At 40.7% G+C, this 27347-nt stretch overlaps 1 protein-coding gene and 1 long non-coding RNA gene across 8 annotated transcripts; one reads left to right on the top strand and one right to left on the bottom strand.

Moving 5' to 3' along the window:
- Positions 1 to 1831: 1831 nt before the first annotated feature.
- On the bottom strand, positions 1832 to 17399 carry LOC138747410 (uncharacterized). Its single transcript, XR_011347485.1, has 2 exons — positions 16998 to 17399; positions 1832 to 2699 (listed from the first exon to the last, which is right to left on the bottom strand). It is a non-coding gene; the product is annotated as an uncharacterized lncRNA (long non-coding RNA).
- On the top strand, positions 16954 to 26600 carry pym1 (PYM homolog 1, exon junction complex associated factor). 7 transcript variants are annotated; one of them, XR_011347484.1, is made up of 4 exons: positions 21325 to 21413; positions 21675 to 21748; positions 22473 to 22643; positions 25405 to 25492. XR_011347484.1 is itself a non-coding variant. In XM_069906593.1 (3 exons), exons 1-3 carry the CDS (start codon positions 17026 to 17028, stop codon positions 25874 to 25876), a joined length of 576 nt encoding a protein of 191 aa, XP_069762694.1. In that variant the 5' UTR covers positions 16954 to 17025; the 3' UTR covers positions 25877 to 26600. The 7 variants fall into 7 exon arrangements, 3 of the variants coding, with proteins under 3 accessions (XP_069762694.1, XP_069762692.1, XP_069762693.1); XR_011347482.1 differs by having other exon boundaries at positions 22459 to 22643; XM_069906593.1 differs by lacking the exons at positions 21675 to 21748; positions 22473 to 22643 and adding an exon at positions 16954 to 17035 and having other exon boundaries at positions 21320 to 21413; positions 25405 to 26600.
- Positions 26601 to 27347: the final 747 nt, after the last annotated feature.

Here is a 27347-nt window from a genome sequence, read left to right as displayed (position 1 = left end):
CAACCAGATAAACTCAACGATCCCCCAGACGCTCTCTCCCGGGGGGGGCGTGCGCCTGCGCGCATCTTGACTGTTTGCAGACACTCCACGACAGTTTGTGCCACCCTGGAGTCACGAGGTTGTACCACTTTGTCAAGACTGTTGAGGACGTCTGGTCCCCAACCAAACGCTGCCAGATCTGCGCTGAATGTAAGCTGCAGTTCTACCGGCCCGAGAAGGCACACCTCATCAAGGCCACCCGCCCCTTTGAACGGCTCAGTGTAGATTTCAAGGCCCCCTACCCACTACAAATAGGAATACCTACTTCCTGATGGTGGTGGACGAGTTCTCCAGGTTCCCCTTTGCTATCCCTCCCTGGATATGACCTTGATGATGGTAATCAAGGTACTGCACAGTATCTCCACCCTGTTTGGGTACACAGCGATCGGGGGACTTCGTTCATGAGTGAGGAACTGCAACAGTACTTCCTGGCCAGAGGCATAGCCACCAGCAGGACCACCAGCTATAACCCCAGGGGTAATGGCCAGGTGGAAAGGGAGAACACCACTGTCTGGAAGCCGGTGCTCCTGGCACTTAGGTCCAAAAACATGCCGGTGTCCCGCTGGCAGGACGTTTTGCCCAAAGCGCTTCACGCCATCCGATCGCTCCTGTGCACCGTGACTAACACCACCTGGCATGAACATTTGTTTACTTTCCCTAGGAGATCGGCGAATGGTGCCTCCATTCATCCCTGGTTGGCAACCCCGGGGCCGGACCTGTTTCGGAGACACACGAGGGGCCATAAGACAGATTCACTGGTGGAAGCAGTACACCTCATACATGCCAACCCACAATACACGTTTGTGAGGTACCCCAATGGCCAGGAGGACACTGTGCCTATCTGAGACCCTGCGATGGCCAGGGATCCCGAAGCCGCACTGCCTTCAACAGCTCGTGGAGCGGACCACCCCAATACTGGAGGCCAAGCCACTCGGCTCTCCTCTCCAGGAGTTGGTCATCCGGGAGGCATTAAATCCTCCTTCCTCCCGGGAGCCCCCAAGCATCATCCGACCCAGACTGCTCCCTCCCCTGCCCACCCAGGACAGCTTCCCCTCACAAACAGCAAAGCTCAGACACACCTGCCCTCCGACGGTTCCGCAGAAGGAGGAAGTCACCGGTGCAGCTAAACCTCTAGGAATTTTTTTTTCTCTCTTCCCCTCTCGTTTAAAAAGAGGGGCTGAATGTAATGGTATGGATTGTATATGCTAATTGGCTTGGGCTGGCCCGCCCCCTGATGACACTCTTACCTGGACTTCTCCCCTGGGACCCAGGCCATAAAGGTCAAGCCACCTTTCCCTTCCCTGCGCTTCCCTAGTTTGGATCTGGGCCAGCTCAAGTCTTTTGTGCAATAAAGCCTTTCATTCCCCTCAAGTCTTTGTCATTGCAATTATTGGGGCAACTGATAGTGCCCAACAAATATTCTCAACTTAAAAGCTTTGGCAACAAAGGCTCAGGATCAAATGAGGTTGTGGGTTTTGCAGCGGTCAAAAACCAGACTGACGTTTGGGTTTTGTAGTGAAAGCCCCCCCAATAAAATGCTGGAGGAACACAGTAGCTATGGCTCTTGGGGTTTGTTCCCTAATCTTGCATTTATTCTTGTCACTGAAGTGTGGAGGTCCTTCTATTCTTTCCCCAGGTGTTTTCTGGGCAGACTTTCTAATATCTTTATTAGATTTTCGAATAAGACTTTCTAATAGGTCTCGGTACCACAAGGCTTGCCCCACCAGATTCAGGAACAGCTGCTACCCCTGCACCATCAGACTTCTCAACAACAAACTCAATCAGCGACTCATTTAAGGACTCTTACTTTTGCACTTTATTGATTTTTTTCTCTCTGTATTGCAGTTTTACATTTTATTTGTTTACATGTGTACATTGGGTCCAGATTTTGTGCTCTACCAATAAGTGGTAATTCAAGATTCAATTTGTTGTCATGTAATTAAACAGTGTTATATTACACAAAATTGCTTTTGTCTGCTGTAAGACAGTTTTGCCATTGGCAGAAATTGCCTGAAGCACCTCTTACAGTCAGAGAAAGAGAAACAAAAGAGAGTCCCCCAGTGTCACCAAGTGTCCATAGATTCACCTCCAGCAGTTCCGCAGCCACACAAAGTTCAGTCCAAACCATTGGTGACCCGAGCTCCAGATCTCCGACAGTTAGAAACCCTTCAGCGCCTTTGGCACCCCCTCGCATCCCAGTTTCGATACCTGGTACCCCTTCAACCAGTCTCCAGCGGTCCAGTGCGTGTCCCCTGACAGTAGTCTCCAGCAGCCCACAGCCTCCATGGGTTCCATGCCTCAAGTCACCAGCAGCGCATGCGTGAGCCTTTCAGCCGCAGAGCCCCCTCATTGGTCCGCCGCTGTGGTCACCATCTCTACTCTGCTTCTCCTTCTCAGATGGGGAGAGGTGTTCTTCCGGTTTTATGGTGTCCTGTGCTAGTCTTCCACTTCCCTGGAGTCTGCAACCCCTTGTAGCTGCTGCCAATCATAGGCACCGCCATCTTTGTTGCAGTCGTGGTATTTTAAGTAAAACTACCATCGTCTCCTTTAATGGACCGTTCAAAGCCTGTGTGGAGCTGATGACAGTTGGACTGGGCATTTGAACATTGTGGGAGCACTGTATCGCCACTCCTCGCTCTCCATGGGACTGCACCAGCGGCCTGCAAGAAAAAGAATCTCAGGGTTGTATGTGATGTCATGTATGTATGTAAATCTGAAATCTGAGCCTGAAGTCAAGCACTCAGTGGCAGAAGGACAGGTTCTTCCCTTAGCCCATTAGATTCCTGAATAAACCACAGACATCGCCTCACTTTGACTTTTTCTTGCACTATTTTTGTTTACTTTTGTAAGGTGGTTTATATAAATGGTTGCCACAAACAATGAATTTTGTGACATGTTCATAACAATAAATTCTGATCCATAATCCAAAATTTAATTCCAGAAATCAAACCTTTTGAAAAAATTTGTTGTCCAGTGTAAGTGGTGATTCTGCCTGGCCCGCAGGAAAAGGAATCTCAGGGTTGTATGTGATGTAATGTATGTCCTCTGACAATAAATCTGAAATTCTCAGAGCAGTGAAGCTTTGATCATGACAAAGAGAGCAAAGTGGAATAGCGCTGCTAGCAGGTGGCCACCTCGATGGGCTGAAGAGAGGTGGGAGAGTGGAATGAGCTGCCATCTGAAGTGATGAATGTGGGCTCAATTTTAACATTTAAGAAGAATTTGGACAGGTACATGGATGGGAGGGGCATGGAGAGCTATGGACTGGGTGCAGGTCAGTGAGACTGTGCAGAACAATAGTTTGGCATGGGCTAGAAGAGCCTGTTTCTGTCCTGCAATGTTCTATAGCTCTATAAGACTGCACCGAGAGCTGGGAAATGGGGTTAACCTCATTAGCATTATGGAAGGACAAGAAAGGGCATACACGGTAAATGTTTGGGCAGCAGAACAGAGGGACCTGGGAATATAGTAAAAACACAGAGGTCAAGCAGCATTCTTTATATAGCAAAGGCAAAAATAAATAACTGATGTTTTGGGCTTGAGCCCTTCATCAAGGTTAATCGAAGGCCACATGACATGCATGCATGCCAGTGCCTTCATCAGGACCATTCCTTTTTTTAAAAATTTTTTAAAATTTTTTTTATTTTTCACACGATAAACCATCTTGATCAAGATACATACATTTTCCTTCTTAAATATATAGTGTCATTTTCTCCCCCCTCCCCTCCTCCCCTCCCTCCCTCCCTCACCTCCCCTCCCATTTATTTAAAGTTCAGAATATAAGATACATTAAACCCGTTAAACAATGTTGTCACTTAATAAAAATAAACAAGAAATTTTACTGAGTCAGTTCTTTTCGTTGTCTTCTCCTTCTGTCATTTTAGGTGGTGGAAGTCCATGGTAGGATTTCTCTATTGTGTTTCATATATGGCTCCCATATTTGTTCAAATATTGTAATGTTATTTCTTAAATTATAGGTTATTTTTTCTAATGGAATACATTTATTCATTTCTATATACCATTGTTGTATTCTCAAGTTATCTTCTAATTGCCAGGTTGACATAATACATTTTTTTGCTACAGCTAGGGCTATCATAACAAATCTTTTTTGTGCTTCATCCAAATCGAGTCCAAATTCTTTGTTTTTTATGTTACTTAGGAGGAAGATCTCTGGGTTTTTTGGTATATTGCTTTTTGTGATTTTATTTAATATCTGGTTTAGATCTTCCCAAAATTTTTTCACTTTCTCACATGTCCAAATTGCATGAATTGTTGTTCCCATTTCCTTTTTACAGTGAAAACATCTGTCAGATACTGTTGGGTCCCATTTATTTAACTTTTGAGGTGTAATGTGTAGCCTGTGTATCCAGTTATATTGTATCAAACGTAACCTCGTGTTTATTGTATTTCTCATAGTTCCGGAGCATAACTTCTCCCATGTTTCATTCTTGTTCCCATTTTTGTTTAGTTTTACCATTTGTTTCCTCATTCTCCTTTTCTTGTAGTTTAATATACATGTTTGTTACAAATGTTTTGATTATCATTGTGTCTGTAATCACATATTCAATATTGCTTCCCTCTGGTAACCTCAGACTGCCTCCCAATTTGTCCTTCAAGTAGGATTTCAGTTGGTAGTATGCCAACACTGTATCGTGTTATATTATATTTATCCTTCATTTGTTCAAAGGATAATAATTTATTTCCCGAAAAACAATTTTCTATTCTTTTGATCCCTTTTTTCTCCCATTCTCTAAAGGAAAGGTTATCTCTTGTAAAAGGGATTAGCTGATTTTGCGTCAGTATTAGTTTTGGTAGTTGGTAATTTGTTTTATTCCTTTCTACATGAATCTTCTTCCAAATGTTGAGCAGATGATGCAATACTGGAGAATTCCTACGTTGTACCAATTTTTCATCCCATTTATATAATATATGTTCAGGTATCTTCTCCCCTATTTTATCTAGTTCTAATCTAGTCAAATCTGGCTTTTCCCTTATTTGATAAAAATCTGATAGGTATCTTAATTGTGCGGCTCTATAATAATTTTTAAAGTTTGGTAGTTGTAAGCCTCCTTGTTTATACCATTCTGTTAATTTATCTAGTGCTATCCTCGGTTTCCCCCCTTTCCATAAAAATTTCCTTATTATTTTCTTTAACTCCTTGAAGAATTTCTCTGTTAAGCGTATTGGTAATGTCTGAAATAGGTATTGTATCCTTGGGAAAATGTTCATTTTAATACAGTTTATCCTTCCTATCAGTGTTAGTGGTACGTCTTTCCAATGCTCTAAGTCGTCTTGTAATTTTTTCATTAGTGGATAATAATTGAGATTATATAGATGGCCGAGGTTTTTATTTATTTGTATACCTAGGTATCGCATTGCTTGCGTTTGCCATCTGAATGGTGATTCTTTCTTAAATTTTGAGAAATCCACATTATTCATTGGCATTGCTTCACTTTTATTTGCGTTAATCTTGTACCCCGACACTTGTCTATATTCTTTCAATTTCCTATGTAATTCTTTTATTGATATTTCTGGTTCTGCTAAGTATACTATAACGTCATCTGCAAATAGACTGATTTTATATTCCTTGTCTTTTATTTTAACCCTTTTATTTTATTTTCTGTTCTTATCAGTTCTGCTAGTGGTTCTATGGCTAACGCGAACAATAAGGGAGATAGTGGGCATCCCTGCCTTGTTGATCTGCTTAAGTTAAATTGTTTTTTTTTTTGAAATTTATTTATAGTATCTCCATACATTCATTTCAAATTGACTTAGTATAATATTACATAATAGATACTAAATAATTTTCAAATTTTCACCCCCCCCCCCCCCACCTCCCCTAACCCCTTAGGAAACCACCTTATGGTGGTTAATTCCCAAAAACCCAAATGGGTGTGGTATAAACCACAAGTGGCATATGACTTTCGGGAGCAGAAGTACCACTCCCTCCCCCCCCCCCCCAGGCAGACAAAATACACGTATAAACCGAAAAATCATCATTTCTTATATCCATAAAACCCCGGTCCATCAATTTAACCAATCTTATTCATAAACTCTTTTTTTTGAAAATCCAAACTTGATATTAAATTTTGCACCCTTTCCACCCTCCCAACACTGAGTTAAACATTGTTTACAATCAATAAAAGCTTTTTAAAAAATTTTTTTTTCAAGTCTTCCTGAATTTCATCCACTGAATTAAAACACCTCTGAACATCCCAGTTCAACACCGAATCTTCCATTCTTCTCAGTCTCAAGTTGAATTTGTAGCTTACTTTCAAAAAAAGTTTTTTCAAATCTTTTAAAATTTTCTTGAACATAATTCCTTCGGTCTTGATCTTCTAAAGCATCAATGTTATTCATAAGTTCTTTCTTCTATGTTTCCCAATTTAATATCAAATTTTCCACTTTGTCAATCTTCTCAATGTTAAGTTGAAATTATTGTTTATTTTCAAGAAAAACTTATTCAAAATTTTTAACTCTTCTTGGACATTGCTCCTTCGACTTTAATTTTATAAATCATCAATCTTGTTCATAGTTTCTTTCTACTGAGTTTCCAAATTTAATAAAGTTTCCGTTTTTTCCAATTTTCTCAATATTAAACTGATCTTGTTGTTTAGTTTAAAAAAAAACCTTTTCAAAACTATTAAAATCTGTTTGCAATGTATGCATACTCACAGATAATAAATTCACTCTTCCAATATTCCATCCAAAAAAAAATCACTGATAAACCTCAGAAAATATTTCAAATATTTCAAATCAACATTCGTCGCCATCTTTCAAAAAGGAGTCCGAAATCAACTTTAATAAGTTCTGTTCTTGAGAAAATTCCAGCACCAACTCCGGCTCTGTCTGGGCAAATAGGTCAAATTTCTTCCAAAGTCAAAGAATGTAATTTTGTTCTGTATTTATAGATAATAAGTTCATCCTTCCGATATTCCATCCAAAAAAAAATCACTAATAAACTTTAATGTTATCTGGATTTTTAAAACTCATGGGCAACTAATGCCAATTACTGCAATTTATCTTCATAAAACATTTCAAATCAATATTCATCACCATCTTTCAGAGGGGTGTCCAAGGCCAGCTTATCCAACAGTCCAATTAATGAGCTCCGTTCTTAAGAAGATTCCAGCCTTGACTCCGTGGTTCTGTCTGGGCAAGTAGGCCGAGTTTCTTCCAAAGTCGGAGAGTGTAGTTTTGTTCTGTATTTGAACTCTATTTTCCTTAATCTTTGTTGCCATTTTAAACTAAAAACAATTGATAAACAAAACAAAGACTTTTAACAGAAAAGAAATATTCTTAAAACGGGTATTTATATAACTGCCTGGGGGAGACCGGGAAGGCACGTCCGCTCCCTACGCCATCTTGCCACGCCCCCCAAGTTAAATTGTTTTGATATATATTTACTGTCACTTTCGCCAATGGCCCCTTATATTTCTCTGGTAAGCTAAATTTTTGTAGTACTTTGAATAAATAATTCCATTCTACTCTGTCAAAGGCCTTCTCTGCATCTAAAGCAACTGCTACTGTTGGACCTTTATTTCCTTCTACTGCATGAATTAAGTTAATAAATTTACAGATATTGTCTGTTGTTCGTCTTTTTTTAATAAATCCAGTTTGGTCTAGATTTACTATTTTTGGTACATAGTCGGCTAATCTGTTTGCTAATAGTTTAGCTATTATCTTATAATCTGTGTTAAGTAAAGATATTGGTCTATATGACGCTGGTGTGAGTGGATCTTTCCCTGTCTTTGGTATTACTGTAATTATTGCTGTTTTGCATGAATCTGGTAAGCTTTGTGTTTTATCAATCTGATTGATTACTTCCAGAAGGGGAGGAATTAATAAATCTTTAAATGTTTTATAGAATTCTATTGGGAATCCATCCTCTCCTGGTGTTTTATTATTCGGTAGTTTTTTTATTATCTCCTGTATTTCTTCTATTTCAAATGGTTTTGTTAATTTATTTTGTTCCTCTGTTTGTAATTTCGGTAGTTCAATTTTAGTTAAAAATTCATCTATTTTGTCTTCTTTCCCTTCGTTTTCAGTTTGATATAATTGTTCGTAGAATTCTCTGAAGTTTTCATTAATCTCCATTGGATAATATGTGATTTGCTTGTCTTTTTTCCTTAATGCCAATACCATTCTTAGTTTGTTCTGTCTTAAGCTGCCATGCTAGAATTTTGTGTGTTTTTTCTCCTAGTTCATAATATTTCTGTTTTGTCTTCATTATGTTCTTCTCCACCTTATATGTTTGTAGTGTTTCATATTTTATTTTTTTTATCTGCCAATTCTCTTCTTTTAGTTGTGTCTTCCTTCATTGCTAATTTTTTTTCTATATTTGCTATTTCCCTTTCCAACTGCTCTGTTTCCTGATTGTAGTCCTTCTTCATCTTAGTTACATAACTTATTATTTGCCCTCTGATGAACACTTTCATTGCGTCCCATAGTATAAACTTATCTTTCACTGATTCCGTATTTATTTCAAAGTACATTTTAATTTGTCATTCAATGAATTCTCTAAAATCCTGCCTTTTAAGTAGCATGGAGTTTAATCTCCATCTATACATTCTTGGTGGGATGTCCTCTAACTCTATTGTCAATAACAGAGGTGAGTGGTCCAATAATAGTCTACCTTTATATTCCATTTTCCTAACTCTCTCTTGCATGTGAGCTGATAACAGGAATAGGTCTATTCTTGAGTATGTTTTATGTCTACCCGAATAATATGAATATTCCTTTTCCTTTGGGTGTTGTTTCCTCCATATATCCAAAAGTTGCATTTCTTGCATCGATTTAATTATAAATTTGGTTACTTTCTGTTAATTTTTTTCCCAGTTTTATCCATGTTTGAATCCAAATTAAGGTTGAAATCCCCTCCTATTAGTATGTTCCCTTGCGTGTCTGCTATCTTCAAAAAGATATCTTGCATAAATTTTTGATCTTCTTCGTTAGGTGAATATACATTGAGTAAATTCAAAAACTCCGAATATATCTGACATTTTATCATTACATATCTCCCTGCTGGATCTATTATTTCCTCTTCTATTTTGATTGGTACATTTTTACTGATTAATATAGCTACTCCTCTAGCTTTTGAATTATATGACGCTGCTGTTACATGTCCTATCCAATCTCTCTTTAATTTCTTGTGTTCCACTTCAGTTAAGTGTGTTTCTTGTACGAATGCTATATCAATTTTTTCTTTTTTCAGTAAATTTAGCAGTTTCTTCCTTTTGATTTGGTTATGTATTCCGTTAATATTTAAAGTCATATAGTTCAACATAGCCATTACATACTTTGTTTATCTTTCCTTTCCGTTTCCTCATCATCACCTTTCCTTCTTATCCATTTCTGCTTTTTTTTTTGAACACATTATAAGACAACATTTCTAAAACATAAAATATTTCCATTATTCTCCTATCTAAAATTCCTTTAACCCCACTATCCCCTCCCCTTCCTGAGTTGCTCTTTGTCCCTTGTCGGGCAACCACATCTCCCCTCTCCATTTGGATTTGCGAATTCACTCGCAAGCGTCAACTGATTTCACAGTGACCGTAACTCTTCCCCACCCAGCCCCCCCCAGAAAAGATTTTAATCTTCATATATAACAAAGGTCACTCTCTTAATTCCCCCCATACTTCCTTTCTTCCCCTTCTTAGTTCATACCTATACTCTATTTTTTTAAAATATATACATACACACATACATATAATTTGTGGTCATTTTTGTTCTCGTTACATATCTTCATCTCTCTGTCTGTTTTGTAGTTGTTCTGCAAATTTTCGTGCTTCTTCCGGATCTGAGAATAGTCTGTTTTGCTGCCCTGGAATAACTATTTTAAGTACCGTTGGATACTTTAGCATAAATTTATATCCTTTTTTCCATAGGGTCATTTTTGCTGCATTAAACTCCTTCCTCTTCTTCAGGAGTTCAAAACTTATATCTGGATAGAAAAAAAATTTTTGACCATTGTATTCCAGTGGTTTTTTGTCTTCTCTTATTTTCCTCATTGCTTTTTCCAATATATTTTCTCTTGTTGTATATCTTAGGAATTTTACTAGAATGGATCTTGGTTTTTGTTGTGGTTGTGGTTTAGGGACTAATGTTCTGTGTGCCCTTTCTATTTCCATTTCTTCCTGTAATTCTGGTCTTCCTAGGACCCTGGGGATCCATTCTTTTATAAATTCTCTCATATTCTTGCCTTCTTCATCTTCCTTAAGGCCCACTATCTTTATATTGTTTCTTCTATTATAATTTTCCATTATATCTATCTTCTGAGCTAACAGCTCTTGTGTCTCTTTAACTTTTTTATCAGATTCTTCTAATTTCTTTTTTAAGTCATCTACTTCCATTTCTATGGCTGTTTCTCGTTCTTCCACCTTGTCTACTCTTTTTCCTATATCTGACATGATCATCTCTAATCTATTCATTTTTTCTTCAGTACTTTTTACTCTTCTTTTTATTTCACTGAATGTTTGTGATTGCCATTCTTTTACTGATTCCATATATTCTTTAAAAAAAAAATATATCCATGTACTTGCCCTTCCCTTCATCTTCCATTTCTCTGTGTTCTTCCTCCTCTTCTTCTGAGTCCACTCCAGGATCTGTGTCCTTTACCTCTGTCTCTTCTGGTTTTCTTGTTGGGTTGTTTGTTTTATTTTGTTGGGTATTTTTGGTCTTCTTATTTTCACTAGAAGTGTCTTGATGCTGGTCTTCTTCCTCTGGGTTGGTCATCTGTTGTTTCTTTGATTTCTTTTTACTCTCTTCTTTCTTGTTCTCGTTATTTTCTATGTTTTCTTCTTGCTGCTTTGTTGTGGTTGTCAATTTCAGCTGTGGAGATCGACTCCTCAGCTGGTCCCCCCTCCCATCAATGTTATTTTTGTCTTGCACATCGCGCATGCGCGAGGAGTCGCGCATGCACGGTTGCACACTTTTGTTTGGCTCCGTGAGCCATTTTTGTAGTCCCGAGTTTGGGGCTTCAACTGACCTTAGGGAGCGGGCTTCTCTGTCCACAGCAGGCTTCCTCACACAGGTAAGGCCTTCACCTTCTTCTTCTGACGTCTTTTCTTCTTCTCTTCTTCCCATTGCTTTTGGCTTTTCTTTCTTCGCTGCCATTTTCTCCACACCTTTACTTTCACTTTATTTTGGTTTTTGTGTTTGTGCCTTTGTTTTTTCACTGTCTTTTTTTTAACTTTTCCGGAGAGGGCTGGAGTTCCCCGACCGGCCACTACTCCATCACATGACTCCCCATCAGGACCATTGCTTGATGATTGGTGTTGAGTTCCTTTAGCAAGATCTCTTGCCAGTTCTTGTCCCCCACAACAGGCAACCCTTTTCAATCAATATTTTGTTTTTCCCCATATAAAAAAGTTTTCCATTCAAGGGTAATACTGTCAGCTGGGGCCACCCATTCAAGGTGAAGTACAGAATCTTCGACAGTATGGCCTCTTTACTGATAGCCTTAGCTGTAATGGGCAAGTGGTGCAGTTGTTAGCTGTGGCTTCCGCAGTTCAACTCATATTCCCTTCAGTCTGTTCTGTTGAAGGCAGAGGTAAGTGCAATAATGCATCAGCATGGCTGTTCTTGTTGCAGGGTGATGCTTTAGATCATAATCATATGCCACGAGCTCCATCGCCCATCGTTGAATTCTTGCTGCCTCTAACATAGGAATGCCTTTCTTGGGGCCAAAGGTGAGCTTCCTACCATGTAGGTATTGGTGGAATCGCTTGAGACCAAATATGACCAATCCTTCCTTCTACAGTTGCGCATAGTTTTGTTCACAGTTCGTTAGAGAGCGGGAAACATATGCAACTGGCTGTTCTTTTTTAGTGACTTATGATAATACTGCACCTAAACTAACAGGTGAAGCATCACCAGCCAGGGTTACTTCCTTGTCTAGATTGTAGTGAACGATAACATTGTCCCTTGAGGTCAGCAGTTTCTTCAAGCGATTGAAAGCTGTGTTGGTTTCAGCATTTCTGGTCTTTTTTCAACAATTGGTTGCATGGGTTGCAAAGAGTTGACATGTTTGGGATGTGCTTTTGATAGTGGTTAACCAAATCTAAGAAAGATTGCAACTCAGCTCGATTCAATGGGCAGGGTGCACCGCGAACAGCTTTGGTGCCAGTTGTATTCATCCCGATTTCTTCACGGTTAGTCGTAAATCCCAAATATTTTACTGAGGGTACCATAAATACACACTTGTCTTGACGCAGTCGAACTTTAGCTTGTTCTAGCCAGGCCAGGGCCTTTTCCAGGTTTGTTAGATGCTCTCCATCATCATGACCCATAATGATGATGTCCTCTAGGTAACATCCAACATACGTCTTTGCAATAGTTTGTCCATAACCACTTGAAACATCGTTGGAGCTGATGATATTCCATACGGCATCCTAGCATAAGTGAACAATCCCAGGTGAGTGTTGATAGCAATGTACTTCCTCAATTCGGGATCCAATTTGACTCGTTGATATGCTTGTGATCAGCCTAATTTCGTGAATTTTTTTTACAAAAGGTACATACTATTTAGAATATGAATTATGGATATGATTTGCAATTTATGTATGTTAGTGATATGTGGAATGTCTCATTTAGTTTGTGTAACTGTCCATATCATCTTATTGAATTGTACCTTATTTTGATTTTATGTTCTTTATTAAAATCATTAAAAACATTTTAAAAATTATGGTTAATTGTTGTATATGTTATGTACTATTTGTTTTTTGAATGAATAAATAAAGTAAAAAAAACACATTTTAGAAAGAAGCACACAAATTCTTTAAATCACGGCACACAGTCTTTGAGATGTACTGGAGGGTGTCTTTCTCTCTTGTATCTTCTCAGGAATGAAGAACGCAGAACTGGAGTATGACTTTTTTGGTTTTTCTGGAGCAGATAACTTCACAACTGGCTGTTTGTTGGTTTTTTGGCTTGTGGTTAACCCAATTTCTAAATCATTTATCTTTATTTCCATTTTCTGAAGCAATTAGCATTTGTCTTCATTTCATCCTTTGGTGCTTGAACCCTCTCCAAATGCTGATTAAGCTTTGTAGCTTTATCTGTAGCAACTAGAGGCTAAAAAAAATTTAAACTGATGTTCAGAAGTAATTATAAGGTAGGTGAGACACCAATTCATCAGACTTCTCAAACCTCACAAATTCTTATCAAGTTGCTTTCGAAGGAATGTTCCTTCATACGAATGATTCATCACAACTCCCCTCTTCCTTGTGTAGGGGTTATGAAACTTGTGACTTCCACGATGCAATGCTTCCATGAACCCAGGCAAAGGTTAAATGAAATTACCATTAGAATGGTCATGATTCTCTGGCAGGAATTCCCTTAGTAGCTCTTGCAGTCAGACTTGTAGTCCCAGAGAGAAAAGCAAAAGAGAGTTCCCCTGGAGTCACCGAGTGTCCAGAGATACACCTCCAGTGCTTATGCAGCTCTCGCAGTCATGCCAAACCTCCGCAAACTCCTGAGGAAGTAGAGGTGCTGATGTGCTCTTCATGATGCCATTGGAGTGTTGGGTCCAGGAAAGATCCTCCAAGGTACTGACTCTAAAGAACATAAATTTGCTTACCCTTTCCACCTCTGATTCCCCCAATGATCACTAGATTGTATACTTCTGGTTTTCCTTTCCTGAAGCCATCAATCAGCTCCTTGGTTTTGGTGAAGTTAGCCCTTTTTTCACTGGCACCCTGTCCCAGGAATTGATGCCAATTTACTGGTTAAGGGTCCAGTGGGAAAGCAAATCAATCAGCAGCATGCCAGCGTCAAATCATGCCAAACCACACCGGGGATTGATGAACTCGACCCCTACTCATATCCTCGGCATCAGCTGAGTCCGGCCTGCTGATTAACCCAGTGTGAAAAGGCCAAATCACACGGAACATTTCCGGTTGATGGTAGACTCTCCTATCCACGGTCAACATGAAAGCAGCTAGGGTCTCGGTTAAAAGTGGCCCAGTAGGGACAGCAAAAACAGCTTCATTAACCGGTACGCTGAGCAGCCCATTAACTGGGATGTTAATGAAAAAAAATGGCTATTGAGTGCGAGGCTGTTGTGTTGCATCATTCAGGCAAGTTTTCAACCTCCCTCCTGTAGGCTGACTCATCCCCTTCCTTTATACAACTGTTATGGGTCCAGAGGACTGCAAAACTCAGTAGCAATAGATATTAATCAAGACAAATGGTTACTTTTAATTTTCTTTAAACATAAAAACAGGATCAAACTTTAACTTATTACTATTAACTTAACCCCCTCCTAATTCTAAACGCACATGTATGTAATATATAAGTTCAGAAAAGTTGTTTCACAGTCCAAAATCTCACTTCTCACTCCTCCAAGTTCACTGGTTGCAGACAATTCTTATATTGTGCACAGAATTTAACATTTCTGAATTTTCACCAGGCTTTGGTGCTTGAAAGGTATATGGTTACCACTCAGGAAGGTTCCTGTCAGTTTTCAGAGAGATTTGTTGTTCGCTGGACACAAACTGATTCCTTCTGATCAGCCACTTCAGTGGCTTGCCGAAGAAACTTGCCCTATCAGGTGTTTCTAGATGAAAACCTCTTTCTTTCAGGTCACCACAGAGTTCCTTTTCTGTTTCCCTTCTTTCAAGTGAAATATTATGCAGCCAGTCCTCTCCTCTTGTATGGACCACAAGGGCTTTGAACAGGTTGAACTAAGAACTCACAACCAGTCTTCAAAATGGGGTTTTTCCACAAGCTTGTCAGTTTGTCCTGTTCCAGTCCCAGCTGCTGCTGTTGAATTGAATTCTCTCTCTCACTCAGAGAAAACCACATGACCCTTTTAGAACAGCAAACTGCACTCAGACAGACCGCGGCACTGGACCCATCTTTGGAGTCCGTTCATCTGTTGCTTTCCAAATCAATAATCCATTACTCCACAGCATGTCCAATTAACACCTACTTGTGAAGTCCTTCAGCAAAGCAGTTTTCATTGTCTTTCCAAAGGCACTGGGAGCCTGGATTGTCTGGATTGAGCAGAGCTCTGGCATTTTAAATGAGATCTGTGTTGTGATGTGTTTGTTTGTGCCCTACACTAAACCCCCACAATTTATCTCCTTTAAAACATATCTCTACAATATAAAATAAAACATAATCTGTCACACAACCTACTACTGTGGTATCGCCGGCAAATTTGCTGCCGTCGTACCGAGCCACACAGTTGTAGGTGTATAGCGAGTGGAGTGGGGGGGGGGGGGTGGTGGTGAAGAACACGGCCCTGTGGTATTGATGGAGATGGTGGTGGACATGTTCTTACCAATCCCCACTGATGGTGGTTACTCTGCTTTGCAAATTGTACTGTGACAGATTATGTTATATTTTATATTATATATAGATATGTTTTAAAGGAGATAAATTGTGGGATGTTTAAGTGTAGGACACAAACAAATACTTCACAACACAGATCTCATTTAAAATGCCAGAGCTCTGCTCAACCCAGGCAGTCCAGGCTCTAGGTGTCTTTGCACAAACTTTGAAGAATGCCTATAAGGACTTCCCAAGTAGGTGTTAATTAGACATGATGTGGAGTAATGGATCATTGTTTTGGAAAGGAACAGATCGGGTCTGGTGCCGCAGTCTGTCTGAATGTAGTTTGCTGTTCTAAGAGAGTTATATGGTTTTCTCTGAGAGAGAATTCAGTTCTACAGTTCAGCAGCAGCTGGGACTGGAACAGGACAAGCTGGCAAGCTTGTGGAAAAACACCATTTGGAAGATGGCTTGTGAGTTCTTAGTTCAGCCTGGTCAAAGCCCTTTTGGTCCATACAAGAGGAGATGGCTGGCTGTATAATGTTTCACTTGATAGAAGGGAAACAGAAAAGGAACTCTGTGGTGACCTGGAAGAAAGAGGTTATTATCTGCAAGTTTCTTCAGCAAGACACTGAAGTGACTGATCAGAAGGAATCAGTTGTGGGTGTCAACAAACAACACATCTCTCTGAAAACCGACAAGGGCCTTTCTGAGCAGTAAAGCACCAAAGCTTGGTGAACTTTATAAATGTTAAATTCTGTGCAAAGCGTAAGAATTGTCTGCAACCAGTGAACTTGGAAGAATGAGAAGTGAGATTGACCTGTGAATTAAAGAACTTTTCTGAACTTACACACACATTACATACATGTGCACTTAGAATTAGAAGGGGGTTAAGTTAGGTTTGTTCAGTCAATAGTGATAAGTTAAAGTGTGATTCTGTTTTCATGTTTAAAGATAATTAAATGCAACTTTTGTTTAAGTAAACATTTGTCTTGGTGAATATCTATTGCTGCTGGATTTTGGGGTCTTCTGGGCTTGTAACAGTACAATGGAAGTGTGAGAAACATAAGTACCTTCACAGATTTCACTCAAGACAAAAATTGAGAACAAAGAACATTTATTGTACAACAATGCAAAATTGGGTGCCTCCCCTTACCCTGGGAATACACACACATACTGGGGCTCACCCAACTTTTATACAGTTCATTTCAGTTTAGAGGTACCATCACCCCCCTCCCCCCACCCCTAACATTGGATTGGTTTGGCATTTGGTAATTCTGTCTGCCTAAGTGCAGTTTCTGTAAACTTGAAAGACCATGGGGTACCATGTCATTGCCCTTATTCACACCTCTCAACCCCCAGGACTTACTAATTCTATATGCAGAACTTGCTAATTCTTTCTATCACTATAAGATCTTTCTTCTATTGTACTTGCGTAACCCTTCCTCACAATCTTATCGGAATTCATCCCTATTTTACTTCCTCTAGTCCAGTCCAGCATTCCTTATTTTATTCATACTAACTTTACTTCCTATATTCTATTATCTCTCACAGAAGGATGCTGCACAGGGTTGGGCCAGTGAAAAAAACCAAAGGAGTGAGATGGGGTGGAGAGACACGACCCGCCATGTTGGGGCCCGCCCCTCCGCCGGGCCCGCCCCGTCCTGCCCCACACTCACCCTGCCGCACCGACCCAGCTCGCCGCCAATGGATACCGGTACTGTTCGTCCATCCGACACCGGGGTGAGAGGGAGGAGGGGGGGAAGGACACGCTGGGGTCTTTCTGAGGCGATGAGGTTGTCGGAGGGGAGGGGGGAAAGAGGAGTCAATCACTAAGGTAAAGCCCAGCGAGGGCCTGCCGCCCACGGCGATACCCCGCGCCCCTCCCGGCCGTTTAAGGAGGGGTTCCCCCCCCCCTTGCCTCCTCAGTGCGTCGTCGTCCTCTCCCTCCCCAAGGGTGAGGGGGGGGGGGGAAAGAGAGAAGAAACACCGTTCCCCCCCTCCCCCTCCGCGGGGGGAGAGACGGCGAGCGGCGCCATTTCCGGCGCGCGCATCATGGCGGCTCCATACATGACAGACGAGACGGGTGAGTGGGGTGATCGTCCCGCCATGTCGACGCCGGCGGATGGGGGCTATTGCGGCGGAGGGGGGGGGGGTGCCCCGTATCTTTCACTGAAAGGGGGGAGATGGTATGTCAAGTATCCCAGGGTGTCCCTCACTCGGCCGCTGGATGGAAAGAGCCGGGTAAGGCTGAGGCGCCGACTGCGGCCTAATGCACGGAGAAGAGATTATAAACCCTCCGAAAACACTTTTATTCCCTTAAAACTTCACATTTACTCGGGCGTGCGACGTTTATTATGAATGATCCAACTAATTTTGAGGGTTTGGCCCCATGTAAAACGATAAATCCTGAACTGCGTGTCCCCCACTTCGGTTTTGTCCTAAAATCCTTTGTTTGAAGTGTAGTCGTTTAAAATGTTTACCATTTGTTTAAATATTCCAGAATCCAATAAACTGCGCGAGTTTTGTCTTTATTGGATTTTATTTTCCTAAAAATGGTTATTTTCGACTTTGTTATCATTTAAAGCAACATGTCAGAAATTTTGGGGGTGATTTTGGTCAGATCAGGTGCTGAAATTGCAGTGGAGAGTCTTTGTTTTTGTCTATGATGAGATGATCACCAATTAAAACCAGGTCCTTTACTGGAAGGGAAGGCAAAGTTGGTGGATAAATGCCATAAAGTGAAAAGGTAAAGGCTTTATTATTCTCACATCACGTGTATTTTTGCACATCTTGGCAGAGAGGATCTGCTCAAGGCTTGGAAGCAGACTTGCCCCTTTCTAGTCAGCTAACTGAGTAAGTTATGAAAAATTGCATTCATCCTATTTTAAAAAAATCTGACTGATCTCTGGTATAGTACATAAAAGTGCTGGGGAAAGAAAAATGCAGTCCACAGTTTGGCCCTGAGCCCTTCTTCAGGAGCAGATAGAAGCTAACAGGTCGATACAAGTGGGAGGGTGAAGAAGAGAGAACAGGGGGCTGAGAAGGATAGCTCTCTGGGAGGAGAAGGAAAGGATGGGGAGCTGGAGAAAAGGAGACAGGGATGAGGGAAAGAGAAACTGGGAGGGGTTAATTTAAATTGTAAAAATCACTCTTGATCCCATCTGGTTGGAGATGGGTGCAATGGTTCAAGATGTTGGTCCTCCAATATACTTGTGGCCACAACTTGGCAGTATGAGGCTGTGGACAAATGTGGCAGTGGAGTGTCTAATTGAAGTGGTTGGTCACTAGTAGGTTCTTGCTATTGCAGCGGACAGAGTGATCTCCCAGTCTGCATCCAGTATCTCCAGAGGAGACCACAATGGGAGCACTGTATGCAATAAATGACCCCTGCAGTTTCACAAGTGAAGTGTTGCAAGGATTGTTTAGGGGGGAGGTGTGGGTGCAAGTGTAGCCCTTCTTATGGTCACTCATGGGTATGTACTGGGGGAGTGATTAGAAGGAAGGGATGAGTGAACAAGGGAGACCTGGAGGGAGAGAACGCTAGATAAAGTGGAGAGGGCAAGGGAGAAGATGTGTTTGGTGTTAGGATGGTGTTTTAGGTGGTGGATATTGCAGAGAATTTCTTGTAAGCGGGGGCTGGTAGGTGAGGAAGTGGGGGACGCGTCCTTTTTGCATCTTGAGGTGGAGGAGGCCAGGATAGATATGCGGAAAATAGAGGATACGCGGGTGAAGGTGGAGGGGAAGCTGTGTTTGCTGAAGGAGGAGAACGTAGAACCATAGAACACTACAGCACGGAAAACAGGCTATTTGGACCTTCTAGTCTGTGCAGAAACATCATTTCGCTAGTCCCACTGACCTGCCCTAACCTTAACCCTCCAGACCTCTCCCATCCATGTATCTATCCAATTTATTCTTAAAACTTAAGAGTGAGCCTGCATTTACCATGTCAGATGGCTGCTCATTCTACACTCCCACCACTCTCTGAGTACAGAAGTTTCCTCTGATGTTCCCCCTTAACCTTTCACCCTAAAGCCATGTCCTCTCTTATTTATCTCTTAATCTAAGTGGAGAGAGCCTATTCGTATTTACTCTGTTTATACCCCTCAATTTTGTAAATCTCTTTGAATCTCCCCTCATTCTTCTATGCTCCCAAGGAATAAAGTCCTAACCTGTTTAATCTTTCCCTGTAACTCAACTTCTGAAGACCCAGCAACTTCATCTGTACTCTTTCAATCTTATTGATATCCTTCCGGTAGTTTGATGACCAGAACTGCACACAATACTCCAAATTTGACCTTGCCAATATCTTGTTCAACTTCACCATAACATCGCCACACTTTGATTTATGAAGCCCAAGATGCCAAAAAGCTTTCTTTACAACCCTGTCCACCTGTGAGTTCATTTTCAGGGAATTAATGCATCTGTATTCCCAGATCCCTTCTTGGATATCCTGGAATGGAAAGCCTTATCTTGGGAGCAGATGTGACAGAGATGGAGGAATTTAGTACAAAGAGGAATCCTTGCACTTAATGGGAGAAAAGGGGTATAGTCCAGGTAACTGGGAGTTAGTGGATTTATAGAAGATGTCTGTAAATAGTTTGTCTCCCAAAATGGAGATTGAGAAAGAGGAGAGAGTTACCACAGATCGACCAATTGAACGAGGTCATGGTCAAAGTCGACATCAAAATCTTATAGACGATAAGCTCATGGGTGCAAGAGACAGCACCAATGTAGATGGAATTGTAACAGGCTGTCCTTTTTGCCTGTTCTCATCCCCATGATCACTTCTCCACTTTTTCTTCCTCAGCCCCCACCGCCATCCACTTTCTACTTGTTAGCCTGCGTTCCTCTCCCTTCCCCACCACACACGCACACAGACACGAACATTGATTCAAGCGTCTGCTTGATTTTTGGCACCTCTGAGGAAGAGCTCAGGCCCAAAGCATTGACTGCCTTTTGCTTTCTGTGGATGCAGCGTGCCGGAGTTTCTCCCACATTTTGTGTATTGCGCTGAACCCTCAGCATTTGCAGGTTTCTTGTTTACCTCCTGTAGGTATTGGTAGGTGGTAAATGATCAATGCTGGTGCATGAAATATTATTGTTTTGACATTTGAGATTTTCTGTTGCCTATGGAACTGGAATCTTGAATTAATATTTTCTTATCACAAGGAAATCTTTAATTTTTTCTGTGACTGGTGCTTCAGTTAAAATTTCTGCCTTTATTTGTGAGCAGGTACTGAAATCTAGATATCCAATGTTCCACGACATCATGTGAAAGCCAAGGCAGGGTATATAGCTGCCTGTCTTGAAGCACAAAAGAAAGCAAGCTCCATTAAATCTCCATAAAACTACAACTCAGCAGAAATTGGGATTGTCCAATGTTTGGCAGTATACCTTTAAAGACTTTGGAGAGAGTTAGAAAAGATGGTTTGTAGGTAGGCAACTTTTATGGGGATAGAGTGGTGAAGATGGGTTTGTCCCTCAGACTTGGAAAGGTTAAAAGAAGACTTGATTGTTTGCAATTTTGAACCATCCAGATAAGCTGTGATTGCTGAAAGTTGCAAATCCAGATTTAAGGTGATTAGCTAACATAAGAAAGAGCTCTTTCATGCAGTGTGTAGTAAGGATTTGGAATTCAGTCTAAAAGCATGATAAAGCAGATTGAATGGCTCTCCAAAAGGAACTGGAAAAGTATTTTTGTGGAATAGAGAGAGCCAAGAATGGGACTAACCGAAGTGCTATTTAAAAAGGCCAACATCAGATCCATGTGAAGCAGCGGTCCTCATTGAAAGCATCTCACGTAATTTTAGAGTTCGAAGTGTACCTAATGTTAATTTTTCTGAGCTTACCTTTTGTGCCTGTTGCTGGAAGGCAAAATGATTGATGTAACCTTCAGTATTCTTTGATGTATCATGAATATTTTACTGTGAATAGAGCCCCCTCTTAAATTGTAGCAGACATTAATCAATGCAAAACTTGTTTTTCTCAACATTTACAGGAAAGTATATTCCTGCATCACAGCGTCCTGACGGGACTTGGCGGAAACCAAGGCGTGTGAGAGAAGGATATGTGCCTCAGGAGGAAGTGCCAGTGTAAGTAACATTTCAAGGGAACTAAATTTTTGAAGGGAAATTGTTTCTATCTTTTTCTGTAAAGCCTGATGGTGGTGGGTAGGGTGTCCTTTTTATCTCGTTCCACTTTAGTTTCTGCATCATGTCGCGATCACTTGCTGGCATCTTCAACAATTGCGCCAAAAATGTCGCATCTTAACTTGCAGAGGTACCAAAGAGATTCAACTATCAGAAATTTGGCTTTTGTTAAACTTTCCATCATATTTGACTCTCGTTTTGCAGTTAAATTTTAGCAATTCAGTCAAATGCCTGCTTTGACGAGGAGTGACTGGGTGACCAGAGAGAATGACTTCTCGGTGAGTCTGCTAAGTAAGGTTGGGGTGGAGGAAAAGATATGGAGTCCAAGCAAATTAATATATATTCAAAGTTATGAAGCATTCCCTGCCATGAACGAACTTTGACGTTTAGCCGTTCCCACGTGGATTTACTGGTATTGCTACTGGGCAAAGATCAGTTTCTCCTCTTGCCATTGTTACTCCAGTCAAGCCTGGAATGTACTTTTGTTACTTAATACAGAAAATTATGCTTTTATCCTCATTAAGGTGCTCAGAAAACATGCTTGGCAAACATTCTTGATTGGCCCTCAATATTAATTTTTATAAACTATTGTTAACATTTTTTTCACTTGCGTGCAAAATAAAGGGATAATTACTTGTTATAAATCTGCTTAATTATCACAGGCACAATTTTGAAATGTGCAGAATATGCAAGTGTTTGGGTTTTATTCTGGGTTAAATCTGTAATAATCCTTCAATGTTTCTTGGTTAATAAGCCACTTAATTGGTAGAAATGTCAAAATGCTTTCAATCCAGTTTATGGCTTGCGCAAAATTTTGCAAAAATGCTGTGCTGAAATTAAGAGAATGCCTTTCTCAGGATGTATCTGCTGCATTATAACAGGAATTGGATGCGAGTGTAATTGTTCTCTCATAAGAAATGATGCACTCCTGATTCCATGCTTGTTTGCTGCGCAAAGTAGGTTTATTGACGTTCTGTTAATTTTTAAGGCTCATCTTTATAGGAAAATGACATATTTCCATCCAATGGAAGTCAACCTTTCCAAGTATTGCTGAATCGGTGCACCCTCTCTCCCCTTCTGCGAGCATTTGGAGATCTTCATAAATGCACTTATTCAATGTGCTCCTTTCGCAATGATGTGCAAAAGCCTTTTGTGTTGAGCTGTTATTAAAAGGTATTTCAAAAATAGCATTGGATTAATAAATATTTCCATTGTGAAACCTTGAGATTTTGAATTTTAGTAAATCCACTTGACACAGTAGATATCAAAACCAGCAAGAAATGCAAGAGTTCATTGCAAATCACACCTTTCCCATGAACACCTTTCCCAAACTTTACGTTTATAATCAGAAATCTTTCTGCAGTTTTCTTTGGCTCTTCAGTTCTATCATCTCTTTGCCATTCTGTTGATGTGGAATTGTAGGTTGTCAAATCCAAGCTGAACATTTTAAAATTCTGCTGGGTTAGTGGGCTCATTGTGATTTTTAGGTTTAGATATATGGCACAGTAACACAGGCCCCTTCAGCCTACGAACCCATGCTACCCAATTACATCCAATTGACTTACAACCCCTGGTACGTTTCAAACGGCGGGAGGAAACCGGAGACCCCGGTGAAAACCCACGCAGACACAGGAAGAACATACAAACTTCTTACGGGATTGGAACTCGGGTCCTGATCACTGGCGGTGTAACAGTGCTAACCGTGCCGAGGAAGGGGTGGCAATAGAGAATAGGATTGAGTAAGATTGAAGGAAAGAAAAAGAATTGAAGAGAGAATGCACAAATGGCACAGGGAAATGGGTAATGATCAGAGAAATGAATCTGTGTCAAAGTTCTCAACGCAATTTTGTGTGTTAGCCTTCAATTCATCTCATTGGATTTTGGGCTGCTGTTGGTGCGGATGCTTGTGCCATTAACAAAAATGTAGATGAAGGGCATTACTGCAAAAAATTAGGAATGAAGCAAGATTAATGAAACCTCGTACAAGAAGAGCAATAGGCTATGGGATGAAATGTGAAAAGGGAAGAGATAGCTTTGGAAGGGGAGATTCAGCCATTAGTGAGTGAAAAGGATTTTGAGTGGAATCCCTGGTCCATGGGTTTTGGTGTAGAAGTGTGGCAAAATTGGCCGATTTTGAGGACAAGCAGGACAAACTTTTGCTCTCCTGTCATTTGTTCAGTTTGCTGTGTGAAGTGATGTTATAAATGCAACACCTTTGAAATCCTGTGGCCATGTCATGCTTAATTTTATAACTTCATATTTGTCATGTCTTTTAATGTAATTGACATTTCCTCAATTTACTTCATTTGTTCACTGGCTTTTCAGTACAACCTGAATATCCGTGCTGCAAATCTTCATGCTAGGATGAGATGTTCAGTTCACATGTGATTGAGCTTGTTAAATCCATCCTTGCTCATTTTTTTTTTTTTTCAAACCTTTTATCTCGTTTTATTCATTCTACATGCTTTCAATATTATTACTTCCAAATTCCACTCTTCATTCTAATTAGAACCATAGAACAATTACAGCACAGAAACAGGCCACTTCGGCCCCTCTAGTCTGTGCCAAAGGATTACATTAAATATAAGCTTGGTCAATCAACTGGCCCTACCCCACACAGTTCACCAGGCTTTATTAATTTCGATCAATACAGTCACGTTCTAGCGCACATTGAGCGTGGCTTGATGTAAAATGCTTGCTTTTTGATTTGATGCTGTGCAAGTTCAACAATTATGGCCTTAACCAACAGAAATGTAAGTGAATATTATGCAAATGTTGATAACAAGAAAATCTGCAGATGCTGGGGTCCAGTGCAGTATACAGAAGGGTTGGAGAAACTCAGCAGGTCACGCAGCATCCATTGGAAGTATAATGCAGTCAACTGCCTTTTACTTTCTATAGATGCTGTGTGACCTGAGTTTCTCCATCACTTTTGTGTATTGCATTATGCAAATGTTTTCACTTCAGAATGAGTGAACAAACTGCTGCATTGCTTTTTTTTTGTCACAAAACTAGCAATTTCTGTTTGGGGCTGACGTTATTTGACATGTTGTGCTATTATGTCACAAGTGTCCCATTCAGGGAACAGTTCCAATTGAAACGTCAAATTGACTGACAAATCTGCCTCAATACCAGCATCTCTGCTGCAAAGCAGCTTTTTGTGAGAGAAACAAGTACAAGTACTGCCTTGGTCAAATGTCATCCACCTCCCCCTCAACAGGGTGCAGGCAGAAGCTACTGTCTTGTGTGCACAAACTTTTTCTATGAGCTCCATATGGGAGCAGATGTACTGTAAATGGAAGCTCACTATGATGCATTACTGAAAGCTGGGTTTGGATACCAATAAATACAACCCCTTGCTCCAAGCAAATCCTTTATTTTTCATTTCCTATTATGGGATGAGATTCTAAAGGGAATCCATAATTGTGGAACTTTATCCAGATGGATGTTAATAATTGCCGATGAGCTATTTATCTGAGGGACATCACAGCCAAACCTGGTCCTGTGTTTGTTTAAGTGAAATAATGGAACTGAAGGAGATGGGAGGTGTATTTTGAGGGCACATTAAACGGCACATCAGGAGCTTTTTGGGAGATGATATTTAATGCATTGAATGGCTTGTAGTCTTTGCCCCCAACATTGATGGAGAAGTGGACCTGTCAGTCTTTAGAGGATAATTGGTGTTACAAAGGTTGTGGGTTGTGCACAGGATCAGCTTTGGCTAGAATTGTCCTTGGTTGGCTCATTGTCTGGGTCTGACACGAACATAAACACTTGAATCAATTCAGTGGGTTAATGCCAATGGAACTGTCCGACAAGAGCTAGGAGAGAAAGGGATCAAGCTAGGTGGGAGAGGGAGGGGGAAAAGTTTTGTTTGAACACTATCTAATCCCAGTTCGCATGGCCTGTTATTATCTATATTTATTGTGTGCAGGTACGAGAACAAGTTTGTGAAGTTTTTCAAAAGCAAACCAGACCTGCCGCCAGGCCTTAACCCAGACGAATCCACCAAAAGCAAGCAGCAACAGTCCAAGCAGGACGGAGAGCTAGTTGGGTTATCCAAGTCAGCTAAACGCAACCTCAAGCGCAAAGAGAAGCGCAAACAGCAGCAGGAAAGCGATGGCGCCGCCGAGGCTGATGAGCTGAGCCAAACGTTGCAGAAAACCACCATTGCTGGTGGCACTGGCAATCCAAGCCCACAGGCTGCTGTGCAGCAGGGGGACCACAATGGAGCAGAGAAGGCCAGAAAGGTAAAAAATCTCAAAAAAAAACTGCGCCAAATTGATGAACTACAGCAAAAGCTAGACTCTGGTGAGATTAAGCAGGCGACGAAAGAGCAGCTGGAAAAGCTGAGCCGGCGAAAGCAACTGATGGAGGAGCTGGAGGATTTGGAACTGGGTTTATAGGGAAAATGTGTATGCTTCCAAGGATACAAGGAGAGTCATTATTCCATATCCATGCCAAGTTACTGTCAGCCAATAATGGGCACACATCCTAAAAAGACCAAGGGTCACACAATGGGACATTTGCCCATGCTGGTCCTTGTCATTGTCAGCCTTTTGTGTTTGTTTTTTTAATCAGAACTGATGGAACTATTTTTTAAAATTTCCTTTCAATGTGCAAGAAGGTGATATGGAATGAATGTATTATTCGGTAGATTGCATTGAGTCTTCACTGTTACACTACGTGACTTCAAAATTGTCTTCCCCCGTATCTCTTGTTGCGAGTTTGGCCTGATCAAGGGGCTGAGAAGCCTGATCATCATCAGAAATGCTTTTATGTGATGGAACAAAAACAGAATCCAGTGTTCAATTTGCCAGAAATTGATCCAGCACTTTTTTGTTATTACCCCCCTCCCCACCTTCCAAGTCTTTCATTTTTTGTCATCGAATTTCAATTGAGAAACAAATCTAATAATGTGAAATATGGTATGTACTCAAATAAGAACATTGAAATTTAAATGACCCTCTCTGGGGTGCTGTTGCACGAATGATATCTGCCGATTATTTTTTTTTCAATTTGTGCTTCCTCCCATTGTTGGGGGAATAATTAAATTGATATTTGTATGCCTCCCATGCAGTGAGCTCTTGTCTCAAAGTTTTAATAAAATTATTTTTCCGTGTGCCCTAATACAGAGCTCAAAATACTTCTTTTGTATACCAGTGCCAGCCAGCTGTGCTTCGCCAGTATAAGATGCAGTGCGTGAGTGATTTGAATGAATTGAACCTGGCTGTTTCTTTTTATTGTGTAATTGGTATCATAGTTGTGCATTTTCCTCTCAACATGGACCTCAAGCAGTTCCGAGTAATCTGAGCTTAACCTTCGCTCCAGCCCCCGCAATTTAAGTGTAATTCATTCTATGTGACATTTCTTGGCGCTAATTTCATGCAAATCTCTCCTCAAGCTTCCCATCTGTATTGAATGCAGACATGCATGGAGTTAGGGTAATACATGCACACTTAATGCTGTGGTATTCTGGAAAGCAAAAACATTTTTCCAGCCAAGTTACTGATATGATATAAACCTTTCTTTTCCCACCTTAACACATGCATGTTGCATTTTTTTTGTTCATCGATGATTCAGGCCTTTAAACACTTTCCAAATAATGGAGATAAGAGGAAAGATGACATTACATTTTTCTTGATTCATTACCAATCGATAAAATGTATTTGATGTGGATGGGTACAGAAAATTTGGTATCGGCAGTCTTGCTGTCAAATGGCAACAATGTGGTTGGCAAAAGAGACCCTGAACTGCTGCAGTTGGTTCACTATGTGCAGGTAATGTATTTGTCTGTATGCAACTTTAAGGCAATACAAGCTAAGATCAATAGTAAAACACAAAAGTCTGCTGAAGTGAAAACACAATGCTGGAAGA

The sequence above is a fragment of the Narcine bancroftii genome, chromosome 12, assembly GCF_036971445.1.
Source record: "Narcine bancroftii isolate sNarBan1 chromosome 12, sNarBan1.hap1, whole genome shotgun sequence".
NCBI lineage: Eukaryota > Metazoa > Chordata > Chondrichthyes > Torpediniformes > Narcinidae > Narcine > Narcine bancroftii.
This window is presented reverse-complemented; position numbering and strand designations above follow the sequence as displayed.

Excerpts from the sequence above, each read along its gene's own strand:
- pym1 (XM_069906591.1), top strand. The coding sequence starts at position 17,374 with ATGGCGGCTCCATACATGACAGACGAGACGG. Across the intron at positions 17,405-21,319 it reads ATACATGACAGACGAGACGG|GAAAGTATATTCCTGCATCA; the intron begins GTGAGTGGGGTG and ends CAACATTTACAG. Across the intron at positions 21,414-25,404 it reads CCTCAGGAGGAAGTGCCAGT|GTACGAGAACAAGTTTGTGA; the intron begins GTAAGTAACATT and ends TATTGTGTGCAG.